This window comes from Triturus cristatus, chromosome 3_1 (assembly GCF_964204655.1).
Source record: "Triturus cristatus chromosome 3_1, aTriCri1.1, whole genome shotgun sequence".
Lineage (NCBI taxonomy): Eukaryota > Metazoa > Chordata > Amphibia > Caudata > Salamandridae > Triturus > Triturus cristatus.
In genome coordinates this window covers 725,967,419-725,988,237 of record NC_140583.1, presented here as the reverse complement: position 1 = coordinate 725,988,237, position 20,819 = coordinate 725,967,419, and the positions used below count along the sequence as shown (strand labels likewise).

General features: G+C 43.9%; 1 protein-coding gene across 7 annotated transcripts in view; it reads left to right on the top strand.

Moving 5' to 3' along the window:
• Window positions 1–20,819, top strand: part of DEAF1 (DEAF1 transcription factor) — a 357,225-nt gene that overhangs the window by 278,172 nt on the left and 58,234 nt on the right. For all 7 annotated transcript variants that reach the window (XM_085644850.1, XM_085644849.1, XM_085644848.1 and 4 more), the window contains one exon: window positions 10,186–10,248. In XM_085644850.1, coding sequence (XP_085500976.1) covers window positions 10,186–10,248 — 63 coding nt within the window. The remainder of the gene's footprint in view (window positions 1–10,185; window positions 10,249–20,819) is intronic.

Below are 20,819 nucleotides of genomic sequence, written 5' to 3'. Positions count from 1 at the left end.
TAGGACCCTGATTGAAATCTGACGCCATACCCTGAGTATCTTGCCATGCTGTCATCCAACAACCTTCTACCCAGCTCTCTTCTGCATGGGTCATACCTCCATCGCATCTTTCAGTAGAATGCAATACTGTCCGTAAATACACCCTTCTATAATTGACCCAAAATGAATTCCAGCATCTCCTCGTATCTCAGCCTTAACCCTACCCTGTCACAGCCATAACATCTGGCACCTGATGCTATGAACTTCCTCCAGTCCTGTCAGGTCATCTTTTCATGTGGAATCCACCAGCAAATATTCCACTGATATATATGCTTTCACAGCCGAATGTCCCACAAGTCTTCTGGACCACAAAGACCTTCCTTTGCCACACTTGAGCCAAACCACTGAACCTCTCCCACTGTGAATGAGAAAGTGCATCAGCCACTCCATTATCCAGACACGCATTGTGCTTAGTTCGAACCAAGGTGTTCTTCTCAAAGCACAGAAAGACCAATTCTCTCAAAACCTTCAATGCCCAAGCATCAGAAGCAGTCATTCTGTTTACCACCTGAACCACTGTTGCATTGTCAGACACTAACATCACCCTCCTGTTCGTCAACTCATCACCCCACATCTGTGGAAAAAAATCCCAAAAGGCAATACTATGGCCCTTGACCGTCCAAGTTTGGGCCCAGCTCTCTGCCCCCAACACCCCTCCCAGAACACCCCATAATCCCCCACTCCAGAGGCTTCCGAAAAAATCTCCACCTTCCACTTCATTGGGTAATTTTGAAGCCACATTGTCACTCTGAATAACTCACCAAAAAACACTTCCAAACCAACAAGTCATCCTTCACTTGTCATGACAAACCAATCCTATGATGTGGCTTTACATCCCTACCTGCATAGCAAAGGCAATGCTTCTGCAAAAAATAATACCTCAGGGCCACCCCCCTACGCTCAAAATTCAAATGGACCAACAACTTTTGAGGCAGTCACAGCTCACACGTCCATCTTTGCAGTAGCTCATCAGTCAAACCAATCTTCAATACCATTGCCACAGAGTCCAACTCGATTCCTAAAAAGTAGTTTCCGCGCCCTCTATCTTTTCAGCTGCCAGTGACATGTCAAAATGGTCCACTACCACCACCATTGTCTTTGTCTTGCACACTCTTCCTTTACCCCTGCTCTCCCTACTATCAAGAAACAGTCCAAGGAATAAAATAAAAAGATGCTTCTACTGTGCAAACTACCCATCTGAGGAAGGTGATATATTTTTCAAATACTGAGCACTCAACTGAGCATCCTATAGGCATGCACTTGTCAACCAAGTAACCAGTATGAGTCTCTATTGCCAATAAGTGAAAATCATCTGGGTGCACTGACGGAAGGCAAAAAGCCAATTTAATCTCCGCCATGCCCAGTTCTACAGGGGCCACACACCTGCATATGCTGGCATATGACACCCTTGTATGCCTGGCTGATTGTTATTCACAGAACTCCTTCAGGCCATGACAGATGGTTTATCAGCCTGAACTTCCCTGGAGCTTTCTTTGGCACCAACCCTGGCGGGGACACCAGCAAGTTACTTGGTGAAGGAATCGGAAATGGTCCTGCCATCTTACTGTAACTTTCTTCATTCCACAGCTTCTCCCCCTTGTCAACCCACTTGGTGACACGTGTAAGGTATGTGAAAAACAACCACTGCACTGTCCAGCTATCTCTTCAACCACAATAAGATTGCCTCCAATTTAACTGGAGTATTTGCCCTTTGCTGCCACTCCTTTTGGCTTCCCTGCTGCCATGTCCCATCAGTGATGGGTTGCCCCCTGCTGTGCAGTGCAGTAGGGAGTGTTTGCCGCAGCACCTGCAACAGTCATGGCGAAACTTGTAGGGATACCTATAATAGGCTACCTTGTGAACATTCCAACAGGCCCTTGTAGGGGGCTGCTTGACTATACCCTCACCCTGCTCTGGATGGGGCAATTCGGAAACGGCTAGTAAAAAATAGGTAGCCCATGCCATTTGTGCAGGTTTGTTGGTGTCATGTATCATAGCCAAAGCTCCTGGTCAGTATCTCTCCATGATTTTGTTGCCATGGCTTTCTTCTGTGCCCTGAACTGCTCATCATGTCTTAACCATTCCAAGCCCCCAAAACTAATACTAGCTGTTCTAATGACACACATAAATTAGACCTTTTCAACCAAGATGCTGGTGAATATAATGAACCCTGCTGTCCAAGTATCAATGTCAGTGGGCAACTTTGGCCTTTTAGCTAGATTCTTTTCCTCTGTTTTTTAGCCCTTTTTGCACATCGTCTCCCTATGCAGCAATTCAAACAAATTGATATACTTACTTGCCCAAATCTTATCCTTGGTCATTGACACTCCCCTCACCTGTGTCTTGGTTTCCTGTTTCGCCTTTCCACTGTGCTGCCAGAAAACCTCCCATGATTCTCGCCATACTTTCTGCCACCTCTCAAAATCACCCTCACCACCGAAACCCCCGGCCCAGCCAATACATCTGACTGAACCTTGCCTTCTTATGGCCGATATACCTCTCCATGGGGGTGACAGCTATCTTCTCTCCTTGGTCGCTTGCTACCTTCCTGATGCCTAACCAGTCCATGCCATTCCCTTGTGTCAATTGCCCTGATGTCCAACACTCCTGCCTGGGCTACCCTCCCCACTGTCAGAAGACTCGCCTCCAACTATTGCTTTTCAGGAATAGGGCCAGTGCTCTCCAGAGCCCGCCCTTGGCCAGGGTCAGACACTTTTGCCTCTGACGAGGAAGATCTATCCCCGACTGTCATTGTCGTCCCCACCAGACAGGTACCCATCCGTAGCTAAAGCCCAAACTTGGCACGCCCCTCATTTGGCCGGCTCTGGGATCCTTACCACCACTGACAAGGGAGCCTTTTTAGGAGCCCGGCAGCACTTATAGCCCCATCCACATACTCCAGCTGCCTCAGACCCTATTTGAATTCCATATTCTTGTTCAGACACTAAAGAACACCCCTCCTGGGTTGTGAACCCACAACATGGCCACTACCCCGCAACGAAAAACCCCTTGCCTTAAAAAGGTTTCTGGGGGCCCGCTCAAGCTTCTCCGCGGGCCCCGTCTTGCCATCTTCCCACATAGGCACCACCAGACGACCAATCCATCCCGTGGCCCTCTAGATCCCAATGCCGAATATTCTTTGGAAGAAGTGGCACAGCCCATGCTGGGCCGAAACTCTAGTCATAGGGATTCCCAGCCCACGGGATTCCGTACCAGCTGCACCCTCACCTCTCTTGTCCGCTGGGAACATAACTATAATAAACCTGGATTTCCATTGGGATGCTCTCACTGGTGCACGCATCTCACTCAGCTCCTCACGCCCCTCCACCCCCAGGCGGTCGGGCATTGGGGCCTTACACTAGGCACAGGCAGTTGGGGATCGCAGGAGGGCGATTTCCATGCAGGTATCCACCCACTAGATATCAGGGAGTATTTTTGGACGGGGGAGCGACCCTCCTGAAAATGGGCTAGTGCTCCCCCCTACCCACAAAAGTCTTTTGCCCCCCAGAGGTAAATAGGAGGACATTACTGCCAATTATCCCAGGGGGGTAGGGCGTGCAGAAAACCTACTAGACACCAGAGAGTTGTTTTGAAGGGGAGTGGCAGGCCCCCTGGCAATAGGCTAGTGCTTCCCTCTCCCCCAGTCAAAACTCCCTTAGGGAGTGGTAGAAAGCTCACTAGACACCAGCCACCACCCCCAAAATAACCCCCAACAGTCTTTCTGTCCCTCTCCCCCACCCCCGGGGAGATAGGAGGTCTCTGCCTCCGATCTGCCTCGTGGGGCAAAGAGCCTACTAGATACTAGGATGTTTTGTCTTTGCCATACAAAAAAGGGTTTAGAGGGTGTTAACCTTGGCCTTGAAATATTTACTTGCCACTAAGGCAGAGGAGCATTGTCCCACTGAACAAAAGTAAAATAAAATGAGAATAACTATTGTTATTATCGTTTTATTTTTCCTGTATACTTTAGTGGCTCTCTGGATGGGCGGGCAAGGTTAACAGAGTAGGGAGAGGAGTGGTTTTCACTCCTGAAGTGCGCACAACTGCTTTACCGGGCCTCTTGGGCCAGCCATACAGTCCAGTGCACTTTGCATCTTCCCCACCAGGCTACATTACACAGCTTGGTGAGGAACATGCAAACCCTCCCAGTCTCCACCTGAGCGCGGACAGCGCGGACCAACAACCGCGCTGCATGGCAATGGGGAGGATGGAAGGGTGGGTGCTTCCTGCTGCTGGCCAGGAGTGCAAGAAGATGTCGGAGGGATGGTAGACGAAGGACAAGCGGCTGTCGTTTCAGGTAGGTGTTTTTTTTTGTTTTCTTTTTTTATCCGCACTCCTGTCTTACCACCCAGGTCTGGTAGGAGCAGCTACTGGATTTTATCTGGAGGATCTCTTGTTAGTGCCTCCTGGCCCATACTGGCGCGAGAGCTCTGAAGCTGTTCTTTCAGAAAGTGAATGAGCACTAAAGATCCTTAAATCTTGTTTATATCTTTTCACATTTGCAGTGCTTCAAATACCAAGATCAAATGTCAGCTTATGTCTTCGTACAAATTGCTGATTATTTTATCCTGGAGCTTAGTGTTTCATTTCTTTCTCTGACTGCAAAGTTAGAGGGTTTTTTAAATTAAACTATGTGACAATCGTCAAAACAAAAGGCTTTAGGATGTCACTTTTTTTTCTAACGTACAACATGTTTGCTTGTAAATGAACAGTACAAATATTTCAAAATGTATCAGCAATCTGGAAAGCAAATTTTTTGTAATTCAGAAATGTGACGGAAACAAAGGTTTTAATATTATCAAATCAGAGCAATTTTCTTGGTGATGTGCAAATTAGAAATATTTGTAGAAATTCAATTACCAAACGTATACACTATATAGTTTTATCTATAGAACTGCATGCCAGTGGGACATTTTGTGGCAATTTCAATGGAAAATGTGCTGACTAAATGGCAGTGTGCTACAAGCATGCTTTAGTGATATATTTAATAAATGGAAGAGTTTTTAACCAATTACTGAGAAACATTCCTGCTCCTGCCCTACTGACAATGCTGTTAGCAAACTAGGAGGCAAGTCGGGGGTCATGCATACCATACAAGTGGGCTGGATTCGTATTATACATGGAACACAAGTTTAGTCTATTTAAGCAAACAAAAGAGTTTTTTTGTAAAGCAGACATGCTGAACGCGTATATTTGAAGGTGCTGTCCTATGTGCTAATGAAGAAAAAGGCAGCTCAGTGAAAGAAAATATTTGCCCAGCATGGCACAGTTTGAGACCTGTTTGTGGGTCAAACGCATTGGAGTTAGGTCGAGTAGATTATTCAAATCACTACCCTCCTTAGCCGTTGCTTGGGGGCAGGAGTCTAGGTGGAGGGCTTTCTTTTGTTCACCACACCACCCCAGTTTGGACCCAGCCATATGCAAATCAGTCTTGAGCCTGTTCCTTGTGGGAACAGTCCAGCCCGAACTGCCAAGCCAGGTCCTCCCTGGACCGAAACAAGCATCCTGGGATCGGTTTCAGGGCATCGCACTTCCTCAGCCAGGCTAGCTTGAATCCAGTCGTGTAGTGAGCATAGGACCCACTTCTGGGATGCTTGTTTCCGGCCCAGGGAGGACCTGGCTTGGCACTTAGGGCTGGACTGTTCCCATGAGGCACAGGGTCAAGACTGATTTGCATATGGCCAGGTCTAAACTGGGGTGGCATGGTGAGCAAAAGAATGATGGATTTAACCCAGATCTCTTGACTGGGAGTGAATGTTTTGATTTGTTCTGCATTGCGTCCATCAATTGTGTTTCTTTTGCTTTCTCGCCCTAAGTGCGCCAGGTAAGCCCAGACGTGGGTCCTGGGCTCACTGTGCCACTGGAATCAAGCTATCCTGGCTGAATAGGGGTGAAACCCCGAAACCGGTCCTAGGATGCTTGTTTCCGCTCCAGGGAGGACCTGGCTTGGCTGATCGGGCTGGAATGTTCCCATGAGGCACAGGGTCAAGACCGATTTGCATACGGCCACTGGGGTGGCACGGTGAGCAAAAGAATGATGGATTTAACCCAGATCTCTTGACTGGGGGTGAATATTTTGATTTATTCTGCATTCCGTCCATCAATTGTGTGTCTTTTGCTTTCTAACCCTAGAAAAACAACATATGTAGCTCCAAGACAAGTGTGAAGATCTTGAAAATAGATTGCCTGGGCATAAAATTCGAATTAGAGGGATACCTTCAGATTCCCAACAGCGTACCTCTCTAAGTACGTCCAGGATATCTTTAGGCTAGCTTGGAAGATCCCGAGTGGCCACATGTGCTAGACATAATCCACAGATTAACTCAAGAGACGCTCCTTCAGGGGCCCTCCTCAGGACTCACCCTTATAACATGGGACAATGGTAGCAATACATAAATATCTCAAATACAACCACACTTGAGAGTTCGGACCCGAGGTGGTCTTGGACGCGCTGCAAACAGTAGTAAGAGGGGTCTTTTTCAAACAGGCCAACTGCCTTCAGCGCATACGAGAGAGTTCGAACTGCTCAGACTCCAGGATGAACTTATCCAGGTGGAACAAAACTGTCATTGTCACACCCCCACAAAACTGTGGAGACGGTTAACTGCATTTTGTGGCCAAATTTGTTCCCTGGAGTAAAAACAAGCGAATTATACCCTAGCCAAAATGGATGCTTGCTTCTATCGGGGGGGGGGGGGGCAATAAAGCCAGTTTCCTTCTTGCCAATAAATTGCGGGCCCAGCTCACCCGAGGATTCAATAGGGAGGTCAAACGTGCTGCTGGAATCTTACATACCTCTGAGGAAGGGAGGTCACAGGCCTTTCATGCGTACTACAGCACGCTATACAGTGTGACAAACTCCTGACATAGCCCAGGTGGCCTATCTACCCTCGCTCCCTCTCCTGGTCAATGGGGAGGAACTAGATAAACCCACATCGGTAGCGAAAGTTCTCACAGCCATCAAACGCTTGAAACTAGGCAAAGCCCACGTCCCATTGGCTTCACTGCTGCCTTTTATAGGTTTTTCTCTTCATTACTGGCCCCGCTATGGACCAAGGTGTACAGTAACATGAACCAGTTATGCGGATTTACCTATGCGATGGTTGAGGTGACCGTCACCCTAATAGAAAGGCTAAACAAAACCCCTAGCCATTGCCAATCTTACCGACAAACATCCTTATTGAATCTCAGTGCCAAACTCCATGTCAGGCGGTTGTAATCTTTTCTTTCACATTAAATGCACAATGATTAGAGTAGTTTTGTCCCGTCCAGATCCAGCAGCGACAGCACTTAAAGAGCTCTCAATGTCATCGACTTAGCATGGAAATGCCACAAAGAAGCCGTTCTGCTATTCCTGGACATGGAGAAGATCTTTGATCAGGTCGACTAGGTCATGTTCAAGGCAACCCTTGTCAGGGCAGGCTTTAGAATCCGCTTTCAGAGATGGATCAATGCGATCTATACTGCAGTATGGGCCAGAATTAATCTGAATGGAGGTAAGACACTGAGGATATAGACCCAACGAAGCACACGGCAGCAATACCTTTTTACCCTAGTTCTGTTTCCTCTGTATCTGGAACCCTTACTCCAGAAGATTCAAGACCATGTAGGGATTTGGTAGTGCCCTTTCATCAAGATACCTTCAAGGTATTAGCCTTTGCCAATAATAGCCTACTCTCCTTATTTGCTCCGGTGGACCAGGGATCCCCAATATACACTTTTACTACCTTGCATCCAACATACGATATGTGGCAGAGTGGCTCCTAAGGGTAACTGACCAACTCTGTTGTTTCAAATCTGATGGCCAGACCTTTGGCAGAGGTCTTGTGGCTCCCTAACTAACACAGATGCTGCAATCTCTCTGTTGCTGATCACAAGGGTTACCCTTGAAACTTGGAACTATCTTTCTCACTATGAGGTTAACCTTTTACCCCTCATCTTTGACCCTGCTACATAGCAACACAGACTGCTCCCCCGGCCTGGAGAGATCCAGATTTCAGGTATGGATTACAAACGGGTGTTCTCGCCTTAGAGATTTCTTATTAAATGGGGCACTTCACTCCTTTGAGGATATTAAGATTACATACCATACCACCAAGAGGGAGAGATTCCACTATGTACAGATCAGGCATTGGGTCATGCACTCAGAAATGAGAGCATTAGCCACAAGACCCCTCCCCTATTTTGAGCAATTCCTCCAAGGCCCTATAACTTTTAAACACTTGATCACTAGGATCCACTCTCCCCTCAATCTTAATACTATATACCAGGGCCCCTTAAACCATTCAGGATGGAAACAGGACTTGTGAGTATCATTAGGTGATAAGCAATGGGGCAAAATTTACACCTGCATGGCCAACTTCGCAAGACACGCACAGGAGAGGGAAACACTTTACAAGATTTTGTACACATGGCATTAGACACTAACAAGACATGGTTTAAAACACCCAAAAGTTTTTGGGAGATGCTGAGGTGAAAATGGTGCAATCTACCACAAGATCTAGTACTGATTCTACTATGGATGCCCCAGGAGGACGCCTACCTCTTACACTCCCCCACTGGGGAAAAAAATCTCATATCTCATTGTGGCAGCAAAACAGACCATATTGAACCTGTGGTTTAAGGTGATCACTCCGAGCATTAATATGTGGCTGCAAAAGATCTGGAGACCTCTAGCATACAAGAAATTAGCATACAATTGCAGAATGAATCTGACAGATTCACATCAATGTGGGACCGTATCCTGACATAGCTAAACAATGACAATAGAGACCTGGCGTGCCCTAATAGGCTACGGACCATAGACCTCTTATCCCTGAGCAGAGCCCTTTTAGGCGGCGACCTTTGAGTGACTTTCGGTTGGAGCTCCCAGTCTCTTGTGACTTTATGGGACATGGAGTGTTGTCATGTGATGGGGTGGGGTGGGGAGTGGTAGGTTGTTGGGAATTTTTATTGTAACTTGTTTAGTTATACTAATGGTTCTTCCAGGTTGGTATGCCCACCTTCTGTAGTATAGGCATAAAACCGGATTAGAACGCTTGAAACTAAATTAAAAAAATATAGTTTTTTTGGTACAGCTCTATGTGTTTCTAAAAGCTGGGAAGATGATGAATATTGTACAGCAAACCATTTGTTGATGCCATTTTTAGGAGAAACAAGCAGCTTTTTCTCATGTTTCCCAAAAAACAACAATATATAGTTATATTTTGCCTATTTTCTTGGTCGACTCTAGGCAATCCACATACCCTGTGTACCTTTAGACTCCCCAGAATGTTGGAAAAAAGGACACAATTTTGGCGTGAATACTTTATGTGGAAAAAAGTTATGGAGACGTAAGTGCAAACTACACCACATAGACAAAAATGGTTTAGCATTCTATGGGGAAAGGCCAATTAGCCAGGGCCTTAAAACACCCCGTAATATTATAGTTGGACACAGTGATATGTGCAAACATATCTCCTGATTGATTCATACCTGCTTTCAAATAATCTAAAGTAGGCAAGTGTGATGGATTAAATGCTTGAATTAATTTTAGCAACTGGTACTTCCTCCGGCCCACATCCCAGCCCATCGTTATTGTGCACATCATGCCACGGCTGGGTCCAAACTGGGGTCACATGGTGTTCAAAATGACAAAGGACTAGGATGCAGCCCTGAGTAATTACCAGTGGCTGGGATTAATTCAAGCATTCGATCCATTTCTTTTTTGTATACTTAATGTTCAACTATTGTAAGATAGTTTGTAGACTCCTTCTCGTCGGCTGTCCATGCTGACCTAAAGCATATATCAGCTTATACCTATTGTATAGAGTTTTGAAATACTGCACACATACCAAACTCTGGAGTCAAGTGAATTCTCAACTCATAAGTATATTTTAATAATCTCTGTAAATAAATGGCAACTATTTAATCATTGTTATTAAACAATGCATACTTTGTACATATAAAGCCATTGGTACGAAAGAGTCCCTATATAACTACCAGTGGTGGTGGTATGTATATATATATATATATATATATCTCCTATCCAATTTCTCGTAGTAACTGCCTATGTATTTTTTAAACAATATATTATTAGTGTTTCTAAATTTGGAACGATGGTGAACTGCATCATTTTGAACTGATGGGTCTCAATCTCTATTTCAGTTTCAGAATCAGCTGTTCCAGCACACAGAAGACCTTGACGGAAAAACTGAAATCATCATTAAGGCAAGTGATGGCACCTCCCTTATCTTTCTGCATGCCTATATGTACCCCTACTGCTAAGGTCATTTGAATTATCAGTATGGGATAACTAAGTTGGGTGGCAGGGTTGACTAATGTATGCAGTAAGATTAGGCAAATTTTGCTACCTAATGCAGCACATTCTGTGATAGCATTACTTCGTAATTGTGTCATTTTTTGCCCATGTCTAAGCATTCGTTTCACCTTATTAGTACCAGTTTAACCAACCTCCAAATACATTAATAAGCAAATGAAAGCTGAACAGGCAACCTTTGAACAGGACCTTCCACTGCACACCAACGTGTGATTTCAGTAACTTTTGATCCATTTAAGCTAGAAACAATTGTTTTGTTGTTAAAATCTGCAGCTTATGCAGCAGATGATGGATGTGGCAAATGTGATATATTCATAACTATGTGGAAAATGCCACAGCTGTACAATCACATAATTCCAGCGGTCCTGCCAACTACAGCCGTGTACCACAATCAGGATCCTCTGGATAGCATTTTGTGAGCTAAAGAAACCCTAAGATAATCAAAACAAATGGCAATTTAAGAGCTTTGCGGAGAGACGGGTAGGACTGGGCTCGGGAGTCGGGTCATTTTTAGAGTAGAACAAGACGAGTCTGTTGTCTAAGAAAAGACATTCATAGGACACCTGATTAACCCATAAAGGCACCACAGAAAGCATAATAGTGAATTTGGCTCTGCTTCTTGCCAGAAATGCACCATTCAAACCTAACCATTTGCATAGCAGTGATAGACCTCTTTCGGATAAACTTGATGTATATCTACTAAAGAATAAACCTCCATGTAGTGGATGATGCAGATTTTTGCTAGCTATTTCTTTACTGATAGTTAACATTTCAACACAGGAGGTAATATTTTAGTTGTATTTTATTCTTTTGGATTTTCTTGTTTGTTTATTTATTTATTTATTTATGTTTGAGTCCTCATTGTGTAACCCTGATAGTATAGGAGATCTCGGGGTCCTTTCTCTTTATCCCACTTTCGCCATCCTGGCAAGGTTGCTTTTCCCGGAATTTTAGAGAGAATAGGAGCCCCTTACTTCCAAATACTTTAGGAAAAGACTTCTTATAGGGTAGGGGGAGTGAGCTAGCCATTCTGGCTACTCTTTGAAGCCTTCATTAATGTTGTGTCACTCACACATAATCATCGGACTTTGTAACCAGATTTCAAGAGGGGGCACCGACCCTTCTAGCAAGGTAGGTGTCACAACCATATATATTTATAAAATTAGCCCATATGCAACTTTTCCCAGATCTCCCAAAATTTATATTTCTTAGAGAATGGTTTCTTTTTTTTTCTAGGTTATACACTTTTAAAAATGAAGATAGCCAATCCCTATGAAGTGGAGGAGAAGGACTCAGCCATTTTACACACACCTCTCTCCTGGCCAAAAGTATCAAAAAAAAGATCAGGTTTTCCTGAACCTTATTTACATTTCCCACATTTCCGCCTGACACCCAAAAGACAACTAAATCAATACTTACAGTTAGCTGTCTTCCTACTGCCTCTCCTAGAGTCTTACCCACATCCCTCCAAAAATCATCGAGGAGGGGGCACAGCCGGAACATGTGCAGATCATCTGCATTCTGCAGTCCACATTTCGGACAACTCTTCACTGCTGCTCCACTAAATTTAGATAACTTCTTCGGGGTCCAGTACGCTCTGAGTGGTAAATAAGTGGTTTCTTTTTAGTGCAGCAGAAGTTACAATGGACCAGCATTTGCTCATTGATACTTGCCAGAGATTATTAATATCCAGCGTCGGCAGGTCTTTCCCCCATATTCTCTCCGGAATCTGGAATACTTCCTCGCCAGCAGCGATAAGGGACCAGTACCAATATGATATTTCTTTCTTAAATGGAGCCTTCTCCAGCATCTTCATTTCTAAAGGACGGTTGCCCTTTCTATTTTCTTTTAGAGACCTTGCCCAGCTTAATAGTTGATAGTATTTAAATTTTGAAAGAGGGATGTTCACATTTTCAACTAGTATCTCCCAGTCTAGTATTTTGTTCCGAGACAACAATTGCCCCCATTCTATTATTCCTGCTGATATTGGGGGGAGCGCAAGAGAGTCCTTAAGGCATTCTGGTGTACTTGGTGAATCCCAGATCGGGGCTTTGTCACTAAGAAGAGGAATATCTAACGTAGATCTTACACAATACCACAACTTAGTGGCAGACTTCAAGACCTTCAGTTTTATTTTTTTGAAGTATTTCGGGTGACCAAACTTATATAAAAAAATGGCTTGTATTGTTTGTCATTTTCTGTAAGTATATTGGGTAATGTGCATATGGGCCTAACAAAGTCCTGCAAGATTTAAATTGGAAGGCTCTACAGTACTCCAAGAGGTCGGGGCTAGCAAGACCTCCTTGTTCTTTCTTTCTCCTGATTTTATTCCAGGCGATTCTTGATTTTTTAGAGGACCAGATAAAGCTCGACAGCTCTCCTTGGATTTTCTTTATGGTGACCCTATTGAACTCGAGCGGGATAGCACCAAAAATAAAAGTGAACTTCGGCAGGACTGCCATTTTAACAATATTTGATTTACCCAGGATCGTTAATGGGAGAGCACGCCATACTTTCAGCAGTGTTTTCACCTCAACCTCAACTCTATGAATGTTAATGTGAGATATTCTATCCAGGCTTTTAACTAGATCGATACCCAAGTATCTGATTTTATCCCTACAGTAAGGACTCGAGAAGGGCTCATTCCAAGTCATGATTTCAGTTTTGGCCTGGTTTATCTGATATCCCGAAACTTTTCCAAAGTTGAGCAGGGTGTCTTCTAATGCACCTAGGGCTCCGTTCAAATCTGACGTAAAGATCATGAGATCGTCTGCATAAAGAGCCACTTTTTTATTCCAACTTTGATAACAAAACGGAGGGATTAAAGGATGCATCCTGCCACTGGCTCGATATAGAAGTCGAAAAGCAACGGAGAGAGAGGACACCCCTGACGAGTGCCTCTCTTTATATAGATGTCCTCAGTAAGTTTGCCGTTTATTAATATTTTTGCTTTTGGAGAATCATAAATATTAGTTACCATGTTCAGAATATTATCACCTAGATTAAACTTCTTCAAGACGTCAATTAGATATGACCAGTTCACTCTATCAAACGCTTTAGCTGCGTCGACGGTAATTAATGATAGAGGTAACATTTCACTAATGGCAATATCTATTGTTCCGATTAACTCCTGCGTCAAGTCCTGTAAATGTCTTCCTGACAAGAAGCCCTTTTGATTAGAGTTTATCAACATCCCTGCAATTCTTCCAAGTCTTTTTGCCATGATTTGAGTGAAGATCTTATAATCACAGTTTAAAATAGATATAGGGCGGTAAGACTCACACTTTTTAGGGTTTTTCCCTGATTTTAACAGGATGGAAATCGTTGCATCTTTCCATGACTCAGGAATTTTACCCTTGTGCAGAAAGATTTCATTGAAGAGAGTCGTTAGGGGGGGGACCAAAATATTTTTTAGTTTTATGTAAAACTCATTAGGAAGGGCATCCGGACCTGCCGCCTTGCCTCTTTTTAAATTTTTTATAACACCTTCTACCTCATGCATTGATATTTCTGCATTTAGCTTTTCCTTCTCTTCCAACGAGAGACTAGGGGTGTTTTGAGCATCTAGAAAGTTCTTAATTTCCCTGCTGGTAGGATTATGATCTTCCGTATAGAGGTCTGTAAAGAAGGCGGTAAACTCCTGTTTTATTACAGCCTCCTCTGAACCATTCTGGGCTATATTACGTGCGTCTATACTGTTGATTTTATTTCTCACTCGATCCGTTTTGGTTTTCCAGGCTAGCATTTTTCCACATCCTTCCCCGTATTCATAATGAGCCAATTTGCTACACTCCCATTTCTCTCTAATTCGAACTTCCAATATGTCAGCTAACAAATCTTTTTGCTTTGATCTTTCAAACTCTAGGTCCTGAGACGTGGGAGAACGTATATCTGAGAGTATCTGTTGGTCAAGTACTCTAATATTATCCTCCAGTTTCTGGATCTCATTCTGGATCTCATTCTTAAGCCCCCTAGATTTAAATATGGCTTAGCCGAAAACCTTCCCCCTTATCACCGCCTTATATGCATCCCATATGATTTGGGGAGAGACACCCTCACAGTTATTCTCAAAATACATGTCAGTCGCCTGGTTAAGTTGGTCAATAATTTGAGGGTCCAGTAAAATTGTGTGGTCCATTGTCCATCTTGGAGCTACCATATCGTCTTTCAGACATAAAGTGACCTGAACTGCCGAATGATCCGAGAGATGGGCTGGAAGATGGACCACTGATTGAATTTTTTCTAAGAGCCCAGCTCTAGTAGGAAGTAGTCAATTCTAGATTGTATTCCTAATTTCTTATTCCTGAAGGTATACTTAAGCTACTTATCTCCCTTGTCCTTCCAAATATCGATTAGTCCCAGGTCCCTTTTATAAATTCCTAACCATTCTCTCATCTTAGGGAGATTATTCAGCCCCCCCCTGGGGTATCGATCCACTTTCGGATCTAAAATAATGTTGAAATCCCCGCCTAGAATCACAGGACTTGTGGCCGTGATCAAATGAGAGTATAACTATTGAAGAGGGGTAGGATCGTCCAGGTTTGGGCCATAATAGCCTACCACAGTTAAAAATTCGGTAAGTATACTAATACTAGCTATTGCCCACCTCCCCTTTGGGTCAGTCTCTGAAGATACTATTCTTACTTTCAGGGATTTTTTAAATAGAATGGCCACCCCTTTAATGACACACTCTTGATTCGTGCATATGAAACAGCCCACCCAGTGGAGTGTTTTCATGATTTCTTCCCATTCTTTTCTTAATATATGGGTTTCTTGTAGAATTATTATTTCGCTGTCGATCGATCTGAGATATTCCAAAATCCTCCTTCGCCTGCTCTTTGTACGTAACCCATTAACGTTCCAGGAAGTTATTTTTACATATTTCACATTTTTTTCATCTCTTTCTACCTTTTGGGTACCTCGCCAGCCCCCTTCGCATTACCCCAATTTCCCCCTTCCTTCTATAGCATACAATGTACTGAGGACCATTTTATTATTTTTTTCCCTTAACTTGCTCCCCACCCGCGTGCATTCTTCTCTTTTTTTTCTCTTTCTTTCCACTCCTTTCAAATAAGTCATTAAGCAGTTGTGAAAAAAAAAGGACTGTTGCCCTCCCTGGAGAAGCATCCCTTTCTTCTTTGGGCTTTACTACTAGCCCACTTTGAACTCCGTGCAACAGCAAAAAGATCTAAAGATATACTGCTACTCACTACCACAAAGTATACTGTTATTGTACCTGTATATGAGCCTATAGCCACCGCTATTTCCGAGCCTGATCCCGCATTTGATCAAGGAGGGTTTCAACTTCTTTGGGATCTCTGATGTTGTACATCTTAATCCTCCACATAATCCTAAGAGAAGCAGGGAATTTCATCTGAACAGTTGCTCCAAGAGATTTCAGTTCTGGCATCATCTGTCCTAGCTCCCACTGCCTGTCTTGGGTTACCTTTGCTATGTCCGAAACAGAATTTAAAGGACGAGTCATCTTTATTATATGTTCCCTTTTTCAAAGCTTCACTTAAAAATCTTTCTTTATTGTTGTACGTCCTGAAATTTATTAGGATCTTCCTTGGGTTTTTCCTTTCCTTGCTTTTCCCGTAAGGATCCCTGTGCACCTGTTGAATATCGTCTTCCAGACCAAGAGCTTTACTCCAAGGAAACTGTTCCTCTAGGAGTGTGATTATAAATTTCTTTATATCTGAACCCTCACGCCCTTCAGGAACATTGAGAAGTCTTAGATTGCATCTCCTAGACTGGTTCTCCAACGCTTCCAGTTTTTCGTCAATGCTTTTATCCTTTGCCTTCAGAGCTCTAATTTCCTCTTGTGTTGTTTCTACTTTTTTACTCCGACCTTCAACTTCTGCTTCCACAGAGGAAACTCTCTCACTCAGAGAATTTAGCTTAGCGTCGAGCAGCTCACACTTTTCCTGAATCTTATTCTGGTTCCCCTCAGATATTTCAAACCTTGATTTTATTTCGTCCAGCACTCTCCCCAGCAAGATGTCAGTACTACTTTGCGCTTTGTCTTGGGATATGTTTAAGTTATCTAATAGACATATATCTGGACTAGTAGGTGTGATTGTGACCAGACTCTGGACTGGACTGGGGGCCGGACTTTAGGACTGAGTTGGAATAGAGGTCGGAAATTGATTTTGAGCCAGGGTCTGGGCAGAGTGATCCACTGCCTCCCCTGCTAAACCTTCTGTCGAGCCTTCTGGCTCAACCATGATTGTAGGGTTTTCCATTCCTCTCTTAAGATTAACCTGGTTTCTCGGGGCTTTGTTTATCTCCCGATTCTGCCCACGATCTTGGACCCTGAAGTATACCCTTAAAGAGGGAGTAATCTTTACTTTGGGAGCTTTACCCCCCTCCCCCAATTCCACACTATCTCCTAGGAGCCCTCTTTTGTGACTTAATTTATTTGCGAGTAATTTCGAGGCTTTACGAGAGACTCTCTTAGTGGTGCGTGGAATATTGGTCTGGTTTACCGCTGAAGGTAGACTTGTGTTAGTAAACTGCCTATTCCTTAAACAGTAAGAAGATACCCCTTTCGCCTCACAACTTGTGCCTGCCCATCTTACTGGCTGGGGGGGCTCTCCTATACCCTCGTCAACTGATTGGGCCTCTCCCCCTGCCCCTTCTTTCTGAGAGTATAGCAAGTCAGGGTATGACACTTTATTGGGGTTAACCAGTCCCTCGACTACAGGGGGCAGAGTAGTGATCTTGGTTAAATTCTCGGATATATTGTCTACTCTATTTGAGCTAGATTTAACCCCCTCCACTTTTGCCGCAAAAGGCTTGCTTGCCCAAATCATGTGTTGGTTGCACCCGAAATAGGAACTCTCTGAAACCTTGGCTTTTAAGGTATTTGACTCCAGTTCCTTCAGAAAGTCCGCATCCGGCTCTTGAATTCGACAAGCACCTAGAGAATTCTGAGAAAGCACCCCGTCTGCATGCCTCTCAAAAGCATATGAAATTGCAAAGCAGCCCCTCAAAGGATCTCTCTCCCCTTTCCCCCCGAGTGAAGACCGAAATCCGGCTCACGGCTCGCCTGAAGTTTCTCTGAGCCTGAGAGACCGCCTCCCACCAAACGGAGCCGGCCTGGAGCGCAGAGCCACGGACAGACAAGCACCGCGCAGCCGCCTGCAATTCAGCCTGGTTCACCCCAAAGAGACCACAGACAGAGTCCTCGAAATCAACAACCATGCCCCAACTAGTCTGCACTCGCCGTCGCCAGGTAAGAAAAGACAAGGGGAAGTCCGAATGCAAGCAGGCGCATACATATGTCCAAGATTTTACAGCACTTGAAAAAACGACATTCTAGGAAATATGCAATGGGAAACACGATACAACATCATCGCGCTCCCCCGTTTACAGCGGTGGCGTTTCGCGGGTAGAGAACAGCTTACTTCAACCGTGGCGGCTTCATTCAGTTACCGCGGCACGGAGCTCCCGACCGGACTCATCGACCGGCCGCCATCTTCTCCAGTGTTGGAATCTTGTTTTTTTTTTCTTGTTTATTTATGCCCTGATTACTTGTCACTGATCTTTATTACTCTGTCTGTCTTCCTCACTGCAGTCCTAAATCTCCTGTCAGTGTAAAGGGAAAAAAAAACCTCACGATATAAGGACTTGGATGAGGAAGCAATGTCTCCTTAGCTTCCTAGTATATACTTAGGCTATTCTGTAGTCAGTGTTTTCTTGTTTATTTCAGTGGCATTTTATCACTGCTATACGGAACCTTTTGAAACCAGTGCTTATCAGTGTTTATTCAGCTGCCTAACCCTGAAAATAGGCGCAAACTGTATTTTCCAGTGTTTAAATAACTTGTTTTTTGCATTGATTGTTATGAAGCACAAATTCAATTTAAAGCAATGCAGGGCATGTAGTACCTTCCCATTGGCAATGTGTCCTATGAACTTATATTAGACTGCTTTAAGCTTAGAAAATCTGTGCATTGCACTGTCACTCAAACTCACATCTCATTACCATCTCTCGCATCTAACTTCCTCTCTCACTCAATGTCAGGACTCTGTCTGGTTTCAGGGCCTATTAATGAATTGAAAAGTAAGAATGCTGTTTTCAAAAGTTTGAATAAACAAATTCCTGTACACAGTTGGGGGGGGGGGGTGTAATTCGCCCACTCATTACTGAATATTATGACATTGTAGTGGTGAAGCAACCTCCCAATAGCAGAGTACCTTGTAAAACCTTTAAAATTGTGAATTACTCCAGATTAATTTGTAGCCCGGCACCTGAAGCTAGATGCTTTAAACATGCCACCACTGCTTTTCTGCACTCTTTGCCTGACTACTATTAAGGTGGCGCTACTGTTGTGTTGCCATTCAGAGCTGCCAAGTGTACCCATGGCAAATATCACATTTTATGTCAGTGATCACATTGTATTCTGGGACTTGAAATTGTGTTGTTAACATTGTAAGTATGGGCTGAAGATCCCCAGCAGTAAAGTGCAGTTGGATAAAAAGCCAGATCAGCTGAAGTTATAACACCACTATGGGACACCCAGCATCTATGAATTTTGTTGCATGTGGAAAGCCTTCTGTCATGTTCTCATCACTGTGCCATGTGCCTGATTACAGCACTAATTTCTTGGGTACTGTCACTACACCAGGCATTGACTATTCAAAGCCTGGGGTGTTTGGAAGATGACCTGCTATGAATACAGAGTTTTTAGGTCTCGCCTGGCGAACGCAGCGCGAAGCGCTGTCGCCAGCGAGATCTATTGTTGCTGACTTGCCTCGGAAGTGGGATAGGAGATGGGCACGTGCAGGCTTTTGGCGGATTGGACCCTGTGTACGCGCTTGTGAAGACGCGCTTGCATGTAACGTGTACAGCCACGCGGCGTGCACATCTCCTGTCCCCCTTCCGTCCTCAGTAGCCTCATGCACTTTCACTTTCCATTCCCCCTGTCGGCTCCACGGAGACAGCTTGTTACCTCAGGTACGGTTGCGGCGCAGTCCGCTGCTGGCTTCCGGAGTCCGGATGCCCACGTCCGGATTCTCGGGTCCCTCTGCTCTCTGGAGCCGACCCGGTGCCTGGTTAGTCTGTTCGCACCAGCTCTGGCCAGCTCTACCTGCAAATCTCAGCGCTCTCACATGTAAGCAGGAAAGGGTAAGTTTACTTTCAGTTACAACGGAAAGGGCGGGTCGGTCGCGCCTGCCGAACTGGCTTTTCCAATCCTGCTTTCCTAGATAACCGCCGAGTTTTGGAGTGCGCTCGCCTAAGTACCTGTGGTCATTTGCGCCTACCTCAAGAAACCGGTATTAAATCCTGAAACTCGGGTGGTTTGCAAATACAAATTGGGAAAAGGCGCCTTTCATTATTTATGTTTTGCAGAGGTAAAAACAAGTAAAAGTACGGGAGAGGAATCTTTTCTTCTCCCTCCTCATTCTCACTGTATTGCTTTCATTATAAAATTTAACAAGCATTTGCAATGCAATAGGTCTCGCATTATTTAAGTTTGAGCTATTGGCATTGCTAAATAATGCAACACCAATAGCTCAAATTTTAATAATGCAAGACCTATTGCATTGGAAATGCTTGTTTAAAATAGGGGGCTAATGTTTCAAAGGGCTTTACCCATTCTGTATCTGCAGATAAATGTGATAGTACATTTTGGCTAAAAGTCTTAAGAGCCAGCCATTTTACCAACCAGTGAAAGAATTAAACACTACCAAAAGATCAAATATGATTTTAATATTCCCAGATTCTCTACAGTGTATACAATATTCAAATTGGGCGTAAAACATACTTCTAAACCCTGCACCTTTAATCTAAGTACGCATAACTGGAGGAAACAAAAGGAAGATGCAACAATATTTTTGTGGCATCCCTAAAAAACAAAACACAAGCAGAATAATGTCAGACAAGTCTTTATTGCTGCTACCTTGTATAAGAAAGTTACATTGTATTGGTCCTTCAATAAGAAACAAACATGACTCAATCCCTCTTACTTTCCTTTCTTTAAATGGCATTTTGGTTTGTGGCTATGCAGGTGTTTATCAGTGTTTATATGTTTAAATTGATGAGAGCTGTTTCGCTTTTGGTGGTGGCTTTATGAGTTAATATAGGTGTAAACATAAAACAGGATAGCCTATATATGCTGCATATAATCATGCTCTCTGCTAGATCAAGAGTTTCTTGCCTACATAAATGATTAATGCACAATTGCTATTTGCACTAGGCAGTATCTCATGATGCTCTAACTATTGTGTCGGAGTGTTCTCTGTTTCTGTATTCTCAAAATATTTACATTCTAGAGTTCAACAAATCAAGCAAACTTCATATTATTGCTCTATTTCTTGTACTGTATTTCATTCATTATCTCTCATAAACCACTATCTTGTTACTGGCAGGCCAAATGCCTGATACAAGTATTTGGATCACTCACATTTTGCTATTTTACTTTTTTTTAATGTAGTGTGGGATATCGCTCTACCCG